At 39.9% G+C, this 15695-nt stretch overlaps 1 protein-coding gene across 2 annotated transcripts in view; it reads right to left on the bottom strand.

Moving 5' to 3' along the window:
* LOC126484124 (HEAT repeat-containing protein 1) overlaps positions 1–15695 on the bottom strand; it is a 271959-nt gene that overhangs the window by 122796 nt on the left and 133468 nt on the right. For both annotated transcript variants that reach the window (XM_050107506.1, XM_050107508.1), the window contains 3 exons: positions 14225–14442; positions 11362–11505; positions 5927–6152 (listed from right to left, as the gene is read on the bottom strand). In XM_050107506.1, the coding sequence (XP_049963463.1) occupies positions 5927–6152; positions 11362–11505; positions 14225–14442 (588 nt within the window). The remainder of the gene's footprint in view (positions 1–5926; positions 6153–11361; positions 11506–14224; positions 14443–15695) is intronic.

The following is a 15695-nucleotide window of genomic DNA, read 5'->3' as shown; positions in this document are numbered from 1 at the left end:
CGGAGCGTGGAATGTCAGGTCCCTTAATAGGGCAGGTAGGTTAGAAAATTTAAAAAGGGAAATGGATAGGTTGAAGTTAGATATAGTGGGAATTAGTGAAGTTCGGTGGCAGGAGGAACAAGACTTCTGGTCAGGTGACTACAGGGTTATAAACACAAAATCAAATAGGGGTAATGCAGGAGTAGGTTTAATAATGAATAGGAAAATAGGAATGCGGGTAAGCTACTACAAACAGCATAGTGAACGCATTATTGTGGCCAAGATAGATACGAAGCCCACACCTACTACAGTATACAAGTTTATATGCCAACTAGCTCTGCAGATAACTAAGAAATTGAAGAAATGTATGATGAAATAAAAGAAATTATTCAGATTGTGAAGGGATACAAAAATTTAATAGTCATGGGTGAGTGGAATTCGCGTGTAGGAAAAGGGAGAGAAGGAAACATAGTAGGTGAATATGGATTGGGGCTAAGAAATGGAAGAGGAAGCCGCCTGGTAGAATTTTGCACAGAGCAGAACATAATCATAGCTAACACTTGGTTTAAGAATCATGAAAGAAGGTTGTATACATGGAAGAACCCTGGAGATACTGAAAGGTATCAGATAGATTATATAATGGTAAGACATAGATTTAGGAACCAGGTTTTAAATTGTAAGACATTTCCAGGGGCAGATGTGGACTCTGACCACAATCTATTGGTTATGACCTGTAGATTAAAACTGAAGAAACTGCAAAAAGGTAGGAATTTAAGGAGATGGGACCTGGATAAACTGAAAGAATCAGAGGTTGTACGGAGTTTCAGGGAGAGTATAAGGGAACAATTGACAGGAATGGGGGAAAGAAATACAGTAGAAGAAGAATGGGTGGCTTTGAGGGATGAAGTAGCGAAGACAGCAGAGGATCAAGTAGGTAAAAAGACGAGGGCTAGTAGAAATCCTTGGGTAACAGAAGAAATATTGAATTTAATTGATGAAAGGAGAATATATAAAAATGCAGTAAATGAAGTAGGCAAAAAGGAATACAAACGTCTCAAAAATGAGATCGACAGAAAGTGCAAAATGGCTAAGCAGGGATGGCTAGAGGACAAATGTAAGAATGTAGAGGCCTATCTCACTAGGGGTAAGATAGATACCGCCTACAGGAAAATTAAAGAGACCTTTGGAGATAAGAGAACGACTTGTATGAATATCAAGAGCTCAGATGGAAACCCAGTTCTAAGCAAAGAAGGGAAAGCAGAAAGGTTGAAGGAGTATATAGAGGGTCTATACAAGGGCGATGTACTTGAGGACAATATTATGGAAATGGAAGAGGATGTAGATGAAGATGAAATGGGAGATATGATACTGCGTGAAGAGTTTGACAGAGCACTGAAAGACCTGAGTCGAAACAAGGCCCCCGGAGTAGACAACATTCCATTGGAACTACTGACGGCCTTGGGAGAGCCAGTCCTGACAAAACTCTACCATCTGGTGAGCAAGATGTATGAAACAAGCGAAATACCCTCAAACTTCAAATACTAACACGAATTCTTTACAAACGAATGGAAAAACTAGTAGAATCCAACCTCGGGGAAGATCAGTTTGGATTCCGTAGAAACACTGGAACACGTGAGGCAATACTGACCTTACGACTTATCTTAGAAGCTAGACTAAGGAAAGGCAAACCTACGTTTCTAGCATTTGTAGACTTAGAGAAAGCTTTTGACAATGTTGACTGGAATACTCTCCTTCAAATTCTAAAGGTGGCAGGGGTAAAATACAGGGAGCGAAAGGCTATTTACAATTTGTACAGAAACCAGATGGCAGTTATAAGAGTCGAGGGACATGAAAGGGAAGCAGTGGTTGGGAAGGGAGTAAGACAGGGTTGTAGCCTCTCCCCGATGTTGTTCAATCTGTATATTGAGCAAGCAGTAAAGGAAACAAAAGAAAAATTCGGAGTAGGTATTAAAATTCATGGAGAAGAAATAAAAACTTTGAGGTTCGCCAATGACATTGTAATTCTGTCAGAGACAGCAAAGGACTTGGAAGAGCAGTTGAATGGAATGGACAGTGTCTTGAAAGGAGGATATAAGATGAACATCAACAAAAGCAAAACAAGGATAATGAAATGTAGTCGAATTAAGTCGGGTGATGCTGAGGGAATTAGATTAGGAAATGAGACACTTAAAGTAGTAAAGGAGTTTTGCTATTTGGGGAGCAAAATAACTGATGATGGTCGAAGTAGAGAGGATATAAAATGTAGACTGGCAATGGCAAGGAAAGCGTTTTTGAAGAAGAGGAATTTGTTAACATCGAGTATTGATTTAAGTGTCAGGAAGTCATTTCTGAAAGTATTTGTATGGAGTGTAGCCATGTATGGAAGTGAAACATGGACGATAAATAGTTTGGACAAGAAGAGAATAGAAGCTTTCGAAATGTGGTGCTACAGAAGAATGCTGAAGATTAGATGGGTAGATCACATAACTAATGAGGAAGTATTGAATAGGATTGGGGAGAAGAGGAGTTTGTGGCACAACTTGACCAGAAGAAGGGATCGGTTGGTAGGACATGTTCTGAGGCATCAAGGGATCACCAATTTAGTATTGGAGGGCCGCGTGGAGGGTAAAAATTGTAGAGAGAGACCAAGAGATGAATACACTAAGCAGATTCAGAAGGATGTAGGTTGCAGTAGGTACTGGGAGATGAAGCAGCTTGCACAGGATAGAGTAGCATGGAGAGCTGCATCAAACCAGTCTCAGGACTGAAGACCACAACAACAACAACATCTTTGGAGGTACTGAAAGGTCCACACTGGCGACAACTGCCGTTTTACCTGACATTCGCAGGAAGGATAGGGACTCTGAAACAACTGCAGCTTGACATGTGCACTGAGAAATGCAGGTACTAGTGCTGACAGTAGCAACCTCCATTTGTGTAGAAGTGTTGGATTTCAAAATAGGCTTTTTAAGGATCAAAGCAAAAGATGTAGTGAAAGTGGGAGGCTGCATGGCCTTATAGACCTTCTTGACCTCTCCATACATGATGTGTTTCAATGTCTTAATCTCCTGTATCTTCCTTTCTTCAAGGAAGACAAAGCAATCCCTACTCCACACAGGGTGATTGCAAGAGCTATTTGCACACTTTGGAGGGGAGGAGCAGCCAATGCTATCATGGGTGGCCTTGCCACATTTGCCACACTTGACTTCACCCTTACATTCTAAGGTGGTGTGCCCAAAGCGCTAGCATTTAAAACATCACATTTGGTTAGGGACATATGGCCGTATGCTTCGACGAAGGAAGTCTTGACACGCTCAGGGAGTTTCGTGGTGTTGAAGATAAGGATAAAGGAGTCAGATTTTCGGAGATCCCCATCCACCCTTTTCAATATATTTTGCATGTCAATGATCCCTTCCGGAACCCATTCATCCTTCAATTCCTCCTTGGGAATATCGACAAGATCGTCACAACACCTTTGTTATAGTTCAAGGTGTTTTAGAGCTCCGTTTCTACGGCATATTCCCCAAGGCAGTGAGCTTTCTGGAGGTTGATACTTGTTGGGAGCTAGCAGTTTCAACCAACACCCTCCCATTACGCTATTGCTTGACAGATTTCAGTGTATCTGCGATGCCCTCTAAACCTTTCTGAATATAAGAAGACAAAACCTTCTCATAGCTGCCCTCTTTTCACTTACAAGTGGCCCACCCTTCCCACTGGGAGGAAGAAAAGAAAATTTTGGAGGATCCATTTTGGTCCCACAAGCAGTTACATACATACTCTGCAAGCCACCTGACGGTGTGTGGCAGAGGGTACCTTGTGTACTTCTATCAGTTCTCCCTTCTATTCCAGTCGGTATGCCTCTGTGTGGGCTCTAATCTCTCTGACTTTATCCTCATGGTCTCTTCGTGAAATATACGTAGGAGGGAGCAATATACTGCTTGACTCCTCAGTGAAGATATGTTCTTCAAACTTCAACAAAAGCCCGTACCGAGCTACTGAGCATCTCTCCTGCAGAGTCTTCCACTGAAGTTTACCTATCATCTCCATAACGCTTTCACGATTACTAAATGATCCTGTAACGAAGCACGCTGCTCTCTGTTGGATCTTCTCTATCTCTTCTATCAACCCTATCTGGTACGTATCCCACACTACTGAGCAGTATTCAAGCAGTGGGCGAACAAGCGTACTGTAACCTACTTCCTTTGTTTTCAGATTGCATTTCCTTAGGATTCTTCCAATGAATCTCAGTCTGGCATCTGCTTTACCGACGATCAACTTTATATGATCATTCTATTTTAAATCACTCCTAATGCGTACTCCCAGATAATTTATGGAATTAACTGCTTCCAGTTGCTGAACTGCTATATTGTAGCTAAATGATAAAGGATCTTTCTTTCTATGTATTCGCAGCACATTACACTTGTCTACATTGAGATTCAATTGCCATTCCCTGCACCATGCATCAATTCGCTGCAGATCCTCCTGCATTTCAGTACAATTTTCCATTGTCACAACCTGTCGATATACCTCAGCATCATCCGCAAAAAGTCTCAGTGAACTTCCAATGTCATCCACAAGGTCATTTATGTATATTGAGAATAGCAACGGTCCTACAACACTCCCCTGCGGCACACCTGAAATCACTCTTACTTCGGAAGACTTCTCTCCATTGAGAATGACGTGCTGCATTCTGTTATCTAGGAACTCTTAGGGAAATAAGGGTCCACTCCTTGCATCCCGAAGAAAGCCTTATACAACTGAAGTGCAGCAGGTTTCCCAGAAGTTGCCCGCTAATGATTTTTCCACCTCAACAGCCATGCATCTCATCAGTGTGCAGCATAACTTGGGATTGACGGGTTTTTCATAGAAGTTTTTACCATCGCCACGATCCGGGCGGTCAAGCTAAGATCCCTGTTCCCTAAGACAAACTAAGTTCCACTGCCGTGCTGCATGGAGGTCGCTGAAGCATGGTCACAGCTTACAGTGACAGAGGGCTGGTGGCGCTTACCAGTCCCCTGCTCAAGAATCCCATGGTCACCATGCCTGTACCCAGCAAACGAACACTGAGCCCCTGGGGGCAATTAATGAAGTCTTGCAGGAATAGTTGGTAGATAAAAAAAAAAGGAAGGCAAGATCAGAACGAATCAGAATCTTTGCCATTTCCTTTAATATCAAAAGCTACTAAAGCAATGGACACAGTGAAGTGTTGTGTGTAGAGTTCTGAAGTCAAGGGCAAAGAGACTACAGGTCCCTAATGACAAAATGCAAGAACAAATTTTCAAGAGCACATTATTCTATGATGATTATCCGATGTAACATCCAAAGTTGTGTTTTTGATCCTACACTGGAATGCAAATGGTCAAGGATGTTGCCTATGTTCTGCATATGTAGCATTACAAGAATCCAAGACACTAACATAAAACTAGGATTCTGAAACCACCAAATGATGATAGAAACATGAGCATTTGATACTACAGTATCATTCACATTTTCTATAGAGTAATACATTCTTAACCAACATCAAAAGGAATCATTTATTTTAATATAAGCAGTTTTTTACTCTATATAAATCATGTAGCATTGTATCAAAATAAAAAGTCAGTCAAGAAACTTGTCACACTATTAGACAGAATTCTTGGTCAGTTCAAATCTTCGGGAGGCTACATGTTTAGTACAGCTGACTGGCAACATGAAATTTAAAGTACACAACATTACCTAGCTTTCAGAACTATTAGCTCCACATAACTTAAACAATACATGACACCTTTATTGCACTACATATCATCTTATCAATCCCTTCTTTAAATTTCCTCCCCCATGCCCCAATACAAATACATTATACTTTAGCATTTTAAGATTGCTAATAAGTATAATTTTTTTAAAACTGTGTTTATTTGTAAATGAAATTTGTATACATTTAGTCTGTAAATAATGGATCCTTACTTACTGGTATCATTTCAGCAACTTGTGAAAGTACAAGTAATGCATGGTGATGTGTCTGTGGATTCTGTGTACCACGAATACACTGCACCAGCAATGACACATTGACTTCATCCTCAGTCACACTGGAAGGTATGCCATCTGCAGACAGTTTCTGACAACAATTAAGAATGCATGACAATACCAACTGCTTCGTATATTCAACAGGAGATTGCTCTTCAAACTCGAGACATCTGCAGAACATAAATGAAGTAAAATTATTTCTTTTCTTAAAAATCTGACAACAATGTTGTTCTTCAATCTAATGAACAGTATGGTAGAACACATATATGCAGAGAAAGAGAGAGATTAATTTTTTAGACTTCACTTTTCCTACGAACAGTTGGTCTAGATGTCTTTGTATTTCTTGAACAGAACAGAAAATGAACATACAAGTGAGAGTCTTCTTCAGCTTTAAATAAATATATAAATAAATAAATGTCTCTGCTTTTTATGGTCTATCTCAGCACACAAATACATACGGAATCCTAGTACCAAAAACTTGCAGCAATGATTACTGGTCTTCCACACTACTGCAATATATGCCAACAAAAAGGTGTTAGTGTTTTGCAATAAAAAGAAATTTTGATACAACAGAGTCTACTTCCAGATCAATATCACAGCAACAAATGAAAACTTATTACTCTCCAACAATAATTATTATCAATGGCCACTATCATGAATCAAAACAACTGTAAAATATCTGGCAGGAAAGACAAAGTATAAATGTCAGAAGTTTTGATGAATTTGCTTACAGGAGGACAATACGATCAATGTTATCTTTTTGCTCACTTCTTCTCAACCACTTCTAGCAGCTAACAGAAAATTGAATAGACAATGGCATTTAAATACTAAACTCTCACAGACTGTGAAGTCTCCGAAAATAAAATTCTCAATGGTAACAAAGTTGAAATATGATAATAACAAGAGGGATATAAAGATAACCACTCAACATACAGCAGTGGTACAAGATATCCTGTTACTATTTCTTCATCTCAGAGTAGAAATTGCACACCATACTCTCAAATGTTTGTTCTATATATTCTGATGTCTGTCTTGCCCATCATGTTTACCTTCCAGCTTTCTCTAATACGAAGGAAGTTATCCCATCACACCCTAACACACATCCTATCATCCCTCTCATCCAGTCCATTCTTCCAGTTAGTGTTTCCCACATAATCCTTTTGTTGAGAGAACCTCAATTCTTATCTTATTGTTCCTCTTAATTTTGAACATCCTTGTGTAACACCACATCTCAAATGCAACACTGAAGAGAGACTTTCAACTGCCAATGCATTCACTCAACTAAGCCATCTGCTGCCTGGTGGTAAGCTGTGGTTCTAATATGCTTCATACCAAGTAGAACAGTGAGTGCTTTGAAAAGGTAAGACTTTAATTGCCTTCTTTGGTCTGTTGTATCTTGTAGTTGTACACTGAAATGGGTGATCCATCCCCAAAAGAATGTGGTCACCATGGCTTTGGCGGTAATGTCAATCATATGGAACATGCCCTGCCAATGTGTGAAGTGATCAATGGTTGTAAGACAGTACATAGATCATTCTGATGGTGGGAGCAGTTTGATTATGTGCAGATGCACATGCTCAACTCTTCGGTTCAGTGGAACGAACATGCCAAGAGGTGCCCTGACATGCCGGCCAACTTCATTCTGCAGACCATATAATTGTGCACATGTTCCTTATAATCTTTGTCCATATTTGGTCAGACAAAAGCTTGCCTCACTATGTTCATAGCGCCCCATAATCCAGGAAGCCATAGGCCATGACCAGAGGTGATTCCCTGCTGCTGAAAGTCAAGTCACAAATTGCTGCGGTTTGGTAGTTGCAACCTCATGAGCACGTCTGACAGTGATACTGTAACACGATGGAGCTGTAGGCCTGAAGGTTGCGTCAAAAAGTCTCACTGCTCACTGTCTGCTTGTTGTGCTGCGATGAGAGCTCAGAAATCAACTGTAACAATGATTGCTTCATCCATTGGCACATTCAAATCTCCCTCGATGTAAGACTACACGGGTGGCGAGCTGTCTGATATGGACTAGATGAAGCAGCTGACGTGGTGATGATTTCTTTGGACGCTGGTGGAAAGCATAAGTTAGTGGCTTGTGGTGCGTGACTAGGGTGAACTGCCATCTCTCAAACACATGGTGAAACTTCTCAATGCAGGCATATGTGGCATACAGTTCACAAACATTAAGTGGACCAGTTTCACTGTGATGGCAATTAATGTTGACTGTAAAAAGCCAAAGCCTGCCAGTATTCACCTATTTGCTGTTGCACTGCACCACCAATTGCATTGGCACGTGTGTTGGCCATTAGAGCAAAAGGCACCTGAGGAACTGGGTGCACTAACAGAGTAGCTTCTGTGATAACAGTCTTCACTTTGGTAAATGCTAACTCTGCCTTGCAACTCCACAGTAGTTTGTTCTTTGGCCTTTGTGCACCATGCAAAATTTCATTCAACTGTGCATCCAGGAGGGCATGACTGCGAATGAAACTGTGGTGTCATGGAACAATACCACCCTCACTGGCATCTCACAGTTGGCAACAGAACTGCACATTTCTGACAAATGCTAATTATGGCCATGCAGGGAACTGGTGGATTCAATCATGTGCACCCGCTGAGGCATGGCTTCAGTGGCTCTGACTATGAGTGCCATCTGCTGCCGTGATATACGATGGCTGGCGGTAGCTACAAGGCCCAGTCTCAGTTGCAGTCTTCAGCCTCAGTCAACCTTCGACAGTACACTCACACATTAGTAGCGGGAGCCTCACACTGCACGACACTCTTAGTTTGTTTCTTGGAACAGCTAGACTTTGTTCCTGTTTGTTCTTTTGTAAAGTTTCTTTGTAACGCTTGGAGAAAACTGTAAGTTAAGTAAAACTCCTGTTTACTGTATGTATGTGTTTGCTAATCATTTCTGCTCCCATCCAGTTTCTGTACGATGACAGCTGCTGCACCACTCTGTAGCCCATCTCACCTTACCATTTTGTGTGAAGTAGTACAGTTGTAATTCTCTAACTGTTAGAGGCTGGGGAAAATTAACTATAGCTTCGATTTTCTCTTGTGGCGGTCGTATACCTTGAGCATTGATAGTGAAGCCTAGGAACTGAATCTCAGCTGCTCCAGAGATGAACTTCGACAGGCTGATAAGCAGATTTTGTGCATAAAGACGAGTGAAAATTTGCCATAAGTACAACATGTGTTCTGCCTTAAAGCTTGACATGACCAAACTGCCATGAATGTACTTAAAACAAAAATGTTGCTCGTGTGTAATCTCATTCATGAATTGTTGTAACAGTGGGGCAGCATTACAAAGTTCAAAAGGCATTCTAGAGTACGTGAGCAGTGTGGGGATGGCAGTCTTAGTGTTGAAATCTGATGGCACAGGTATTTGGTAGAACGCACACACTTAATCCAACGTAGTAAAAATGGGCTACCAAGCATGTTGAATGGAAAATCTTCGATCTGTGGTATCGGATACCTGTCAGGGATGGTTCTGGTATTGAATTGTCTATAACCTCCACATAGACGCCATCCTTTCTTGTTCTTTAGGACGACATGCAATGAAGATGCTCAACTGCTGCTCAATGGGCGGTAGATTCCCTTTGTAAGCATGAACAATAATTCCTGCTTCACTTCTTTCAGTTTCTCATGTGTCAGGTGGTGCACCCAAGCATAATGTGGTGGTCCTGGTTTGGTTAGTATATAGTGCACTGTCAAGTGCTGCACAGGTGTAAGCGTCTGGCATGAGGTCTCTAGAAACTGCTTGAGGAGCTCCACAAATGGAGAGTCACCAGTTACCATCTGCACTGCACAACATACTCATCCTTGGCTTACCAGGTTGGTAGTGGTATCAAGGAGGTGCTGATGACATAGATTAGACAGAAGTCCATAGAACAATAGGAAGTCCACTCCGACTATGGGGTGCATTATGTCTGCTATGACAAATTGCCACTCAAATTTGCATTGCAGGCCTAAGTTTAACATTAGCATGAGTTGCCAATGTGTTGTGATCATGGAACCGAATGTCAGGCGGCAGGCACACTAATCAAATATTCCGCAGGATTTCTTCATTAATGGCACTGCTCGCTAACAAACGCAGGTGTCCCAGTAGCTGCGATGGAGTGCGAGCCCCACTTGGTGGTGATGCCAGAATGTCTTGCACCTCCACAGCCATGTATCTTCATTGAGTGCTGCAACAACAGAACTATACTTTCTGTCGGCTGCAGTTACATGCTCTAGCACGAATTTGCTTTTTAACTGAGTGCACCACAGGACAGGATTCTGCTGCCAAAACGATAGCAATTTTACCATTCTGAGACTGATTTCTGAACCTACAAGGACGTCTGCAGTTGATAGAAGGTCTAACATTGCAGAGTTATGGTTAAGACAATGCAAAAGAAGCGTAACACTGTTGATCTGAATGTTCCTTACACGGCACGACGCGGCATGGTAATAGGTGTCAGTGACCGCTGAATAGCATGTCGGGGTCACCAATTGTTGCGGGTTTGATAAATTCACTTCACTGCAAAATTCAAAATTATCCAGCAACAGATTTGATGTTTTTACAGAGAATCAAACAACAGAAAAATTACAAAACAAAGAGCAAATATAAATCAAAGAGGGATTCTGTTGAAGATAATCACTGTACAGAGTAAATACTAGTGTAAGTAGCACTACACTACATTTCAACACTGCACTTCAATTGTTTTGAGTTTACTATATGCTGAATCTGTCCTTTCAATAACTATTTCTTTGCATTTTTCTGAAGCCTTTCGCAGTAGCTTTCTTCACTTCCTACTGATTTCATTTATAAATGGCTTATAAGGCAGCTTTCCTCTCTTTTACTCAATATTTTTGTACTTCCTTGTTTCATCGGCGAATTGAGAGATTTCTTTTGTTACCCACCACTTCTCTGGCATCACCTTATTTACTGCTATTACTTGTCTGTCCTGTATCATATCAAAGCAGTACAAGTAACTGAGAAGGTGATTGAGTAGCAATGAAACATTTATTACTGTAATATTTCAATTCAAGAAATTCCAGGATAAAAATGAAATAAATAAAAAACTGAGGGAAGGCAACCATTACCTTATTGGTTAAAACTCTTCCATAAAATTTATTTGCTTTTATTTTTTCAGATGTATATTGAGGAGAGAAGCTACAATCAACTTATTTAAAACATCGTGTGTATGTTTGTGTTTGTTTGCGTGTCTATTGACCTGCCAGCACCTTCGTTCGGTAAGTCACATCATCTGTGTTTTTAATATAATGGCTGTGTTTTTAGATATATTTAAAACATCAGATATATATGCAAAGTAATTTGCGATGAGAATATCGCATCAATAATAAGAGTACAATGAAGTTGAATTTCTAATTGCTTACCGCTGGAGTATTCCAAAAAGCACAGGTAAAATATGGTGAACAGAATACAACTTCTTCTTATTCTGAATTAATTCAAGCAAAGTAACACCCCGCTTCCATGCTGACGTCTTGAGAATTTCCAAGGATGGAGCTGTTTTTATAACCCTACAAAATACAAAACAGAAAACAAACAAATGTTTTTTCTCAATAACAGCTCAGTAACATGATTACAATTTGCAACTTGGTCTAATTTCTTACTTTTCAGTCATGCATTAAGAATTAAATATAGAAACAGAGTAACCAAACAGATAAAGTTGCTGTTGAAGACATGTGCAAGACTTCTGTATAGACAAGCTAGTGATACACATAAACATAAACTTTCTCTCACTATAAATTCAGCATGATGGAAAAACAAATTGTGATGCAAAAATGTGGACAGTGGAAATGTGCAGAAAAAAGTAGTGCTGTTATTAAAAGAAATAGATAATTGGAAGCAGAATAATTAACAAAATGTAATAGATGTCTCCATGTGGAAATCACACAAGACCCTGATAATCAGTGAATAAAGACACAAGATCAAACTGAAGTGTGATAGGAAAGCAAGAACGTGTCAAAAGCTTTAGAACAGAGCTTCATAGCCAATAAGCCCCCTGAGTAGACGTTGAGCACAGGCCTGCCAGCTGCGAGTACTGTACCCATCTTCTCCATCATCACAGCACAGGGTAGGGAGGGGAGAGCCAAGTGAAAACTTCAGAGTGGACACCAAGTATTTCTACACCAAATCATTAGAGACGGAGCCCAAGTTAGGATGATGTCAAAGATGGGGAAGGAAATCGGCCATGCCCTTCCAAAGGAACCACCCAGGCAAATAAGGGAAATCACAAAAACCATAAATTGGAATGGCCAGATGTGGGAGTGAACCGTCATCCTCCAGAATGTGTAACCAGTGTGTTAACCACTGCATAACCTCACATCAGTAAAACCATAATGTTACTACATCATTTAAATATTACGCGAGTACAGATTTCTCATATTTCTTAATCATACATTACACATGTAATGATTTTTAATCAACTCTCGCACCCTCAATCATTTCATTCTTTTTTCCTTATTCAAGGGCGTTCACGTGCATTGTGGGTCTGAAAATGAGTTTCGCAAAGACATGTTATGATTTCTCACTGTTGAAAACAGTTTACAGACGTCAATGGAAAGTAAAAAACAGTATGGCTGTAGCAGCCTTGTGTAAGCATGGAATCAGTACTGAGGGAAGTGTTTGTAGAAGTCTGGAATGTTTCTCTTTTTACTGAACTTGTCATTATATTCTGTGTCATGCTACAATTTAATTACAGTACTTCAAGCTGCAGATCAAAGCGAATGTCATGCAAATGTGGAGAGGAAAGATTAAAATCATTCTGCAATGCTGTAACATTGTTAACTCAAAACTAGAAACATTTCTTAAGATTATGTAGAATAGGTGGATAGCATTTTAAATCTGTTAGTTAATGCCAGAGTCCTTCGATGAAGTCAATTTTGGAAAATGAGTTAAATTTCCTTTGTCCAATTGATTCTTTCCAAAGTGAAAATTCATATCGAATGCCATACAGCCGATAAAATACATAATCAACAGGTCCTTTCCCTGACGTGAAGCGTTAAGTAATTCGGATGGCCGGCTGAATCAGACTTATGTTCTGGAACATACACATTACTCATTTCCATATTCATATCTATCTCAACCAAATCGCTTTAACAACTAGCACCTACTAAGCCATTGCACTTGCCTTTAATAATTTAATAAAACAAACTTCTTTGCTACCCATCAATTTATTCACGAAAGTTCTCTGATTGGCACTGCTGGAGTCCATGCTATTGTATCTTATTAATTGTACAAACTACATTCATTACTTTTTTCAAAGTGATATTCTTTGCACACACATTCTTCTTGTAAGCCATCTACAGCCATGTTTAAAATCTTGATCTACAGAACACCACTGATTTCACTGTTCACAAGTTCCTGATGTATATTTGCATTTTCTGCTGTTCCGGATATTTAGTTTATTGCTGACAGTTGAAAAGGTTATACATGTTTTTGAGTGCTCAGCAAATTTTCACTTGTGAAAAAGATAGATCAAAGAATTTGCATAAAATTTTGCTTGAAAAGTTGAATAAGTGCAGCACCACACTCAAAATGGTGACTAGGGCTTTTGGCGAATCTATTATGAGTAAAACAACAATTTACAACTGATATAAACATTTCAAACAGGCTCGAGAAGATTCTGAAGACAACAACTGCCCTGGATGTCTTAGCATATCAATTACTGATGACAACTTGGAAGAAATAAAGAAAATTGTTCTGGAAAATAACCAAATTACCAGCAGAGTCCCCCTTCCCATGAACCATGGACCTTGCCATTGGTGGGGAGGTTTGTGTGCCTCAGCAATACAGATAGCCGTACCATAGGTGCAACCACAACGGAGGAGTATCTGTTGAGAGGCCAGACAAAGATGTGGTTACTGAAGAGGGCAGCAGCCATTTCAGTAGTTGCAGGGGCAAGTCTGGATGATTGACTGATCTGGCCTTGTAACATCAACCAAAACAGCCTTGCTGTGCTGGTACTGTGAACGGCTGAAAGCAAGGGGAAACTACAGCTATAATCATTCACGAGGGCATGCTGCTTTACTGTATGGTTAAATGATGATGGTGTCTTCTTGGGTAAAATATTCCGGAGGTAAAATTGTCCCCCATTTGGATCTCCAGACAGGGACTACTCAGGAGGACATCGCTATCAGGAGAAACAAAATTGGTGTTCTATGGATCAGGCCGTGGAATGTCAGATTATCAAAGAGACAATATTTAAATTTTAAATCAATAGCACTATAATGTTACCTTTTCTTCCTTGTATTTGGTGGTGGTGTGCATATTTTCGCATTATACATGTTGTCCAGTTCAGCAACAATCAGCCGTGCATCAAGAGTAATTCTTTTCCACAAATGTGCTATAGCAGATATTACATCTGGCGCATCACTTTCATATCCCAAATCCAGAATAATTCCTAAAATGTGCTGCTGTAGATCCGGAACAGATTCAAAGAATTGGCTTGAAATCTGAAAATCAGAACAAAAACTGTGTTGACTGAAATGAAACTGAATTTTATTATGCTTCCTCTAAACTTAACATATGCTTTTGAATAAAATGTCAGTACCAGCTGCACTTTTCTTTTTGTTTTAAAATCCACGGCTGGGTTCAACCACCAAGGTCATCACCATCCTGTAATATATGTCTGGCCTCCTAAGTAAATACAGAATGTTCTGTTTTTCCCCTCAGGATTCATGACAGACACTACTGAATAGTAGCCTGGGGCAAAAGCTGTCATGGTTTTCAAAATAAACAAAAAAGTGCAACTGGAGCTGGCATTTATTCATAATCTATTCTGAAGTTGTAGAATATTCAGCAACATGCTTCACATGCAGGACAAGAAAATAATATAAACAGCTGGATATGACAACAACTACACACCCATCATGAAATTAAAGACTGACAGATCATATTACCAACCAATATAACAACAACATATACACAAAATGTTATGTCTCTTTTTATCAAGCTATGGATAAACTGATTTACGTTGCTCTATCTGTTTCTCGCATGGACAGAAGCGACGTTGGTGTTTAACTATAATGAAAGCTACCACATGCAGTGTACATGAGTAATCTGCGCACGTTAAGTTTAAGGGAGGAGAGAAAAAGTAATATTGGCTTTAACTTATGTTCTATTTCCAAAAATTTATTCTAACATAATGATTCTATTCATCAGCACTTTCATCATCATCACCAGCAGACGAATCATTGTTGTCATTGCCATCTTCCTGTAGAGTGTTGCCATCAATTCTGCCCATTGAGTTTGCGATACCATGTTTTCTAAAGGATTTTTCCACCAGTGGTAGCAGAATAGAGTCCCATTCACATTTCACCTCCTCAAAAATCTGAGACAAATCCAGCTGCTTGATTTTCCACTTGCCATGAACTTGGGTTTTCAGTGGCCATCCATTGCGTATATTGCTGCTTAAGAGCAGTGATTTGTACACACATCTAGTGGCTGCAGGATGGATGTTAGGTATCCACAGATAATAACCAAGTCATTGTTCCTTTTTTGTAACTTGTCTCATGCTTTCTAAGTGGTATGTCTGCTAAAGCTGTCCAGGATCAATAAGTTACATAAATTCAGTAATACACTGGGGCGATGTCAAATGCAAGTCATTCAGTCAACCACAAGGTAATCGGCTATCCACCCTTTTGGATTCACTCTTCCACCTGATATTTTCAGAATTGGTTTCCCTTTTAAATATCACGTAAAGTGG

Source organism: Schistocerca serialis, chromosome 6 (assembly GCF_023864345.2).
Source record: "Schistocerca serialis cubense isolate TAMUIC-IGC-003099 chromosome 6, iqSchSeri2.2, whole genome shotgun sequence".
Lineage (NCBI taxonomy): Eukaryota > Metazoa > Arthropoda > Insecta > Orthoptera > Acrididae > Schistocerca > Schistocerca serialis.
The sequence above is the reverse complement of the archived record's forward strand: the minus strand, read 5'-3'. Positions and strand labels throughout refer to the sequence as shown.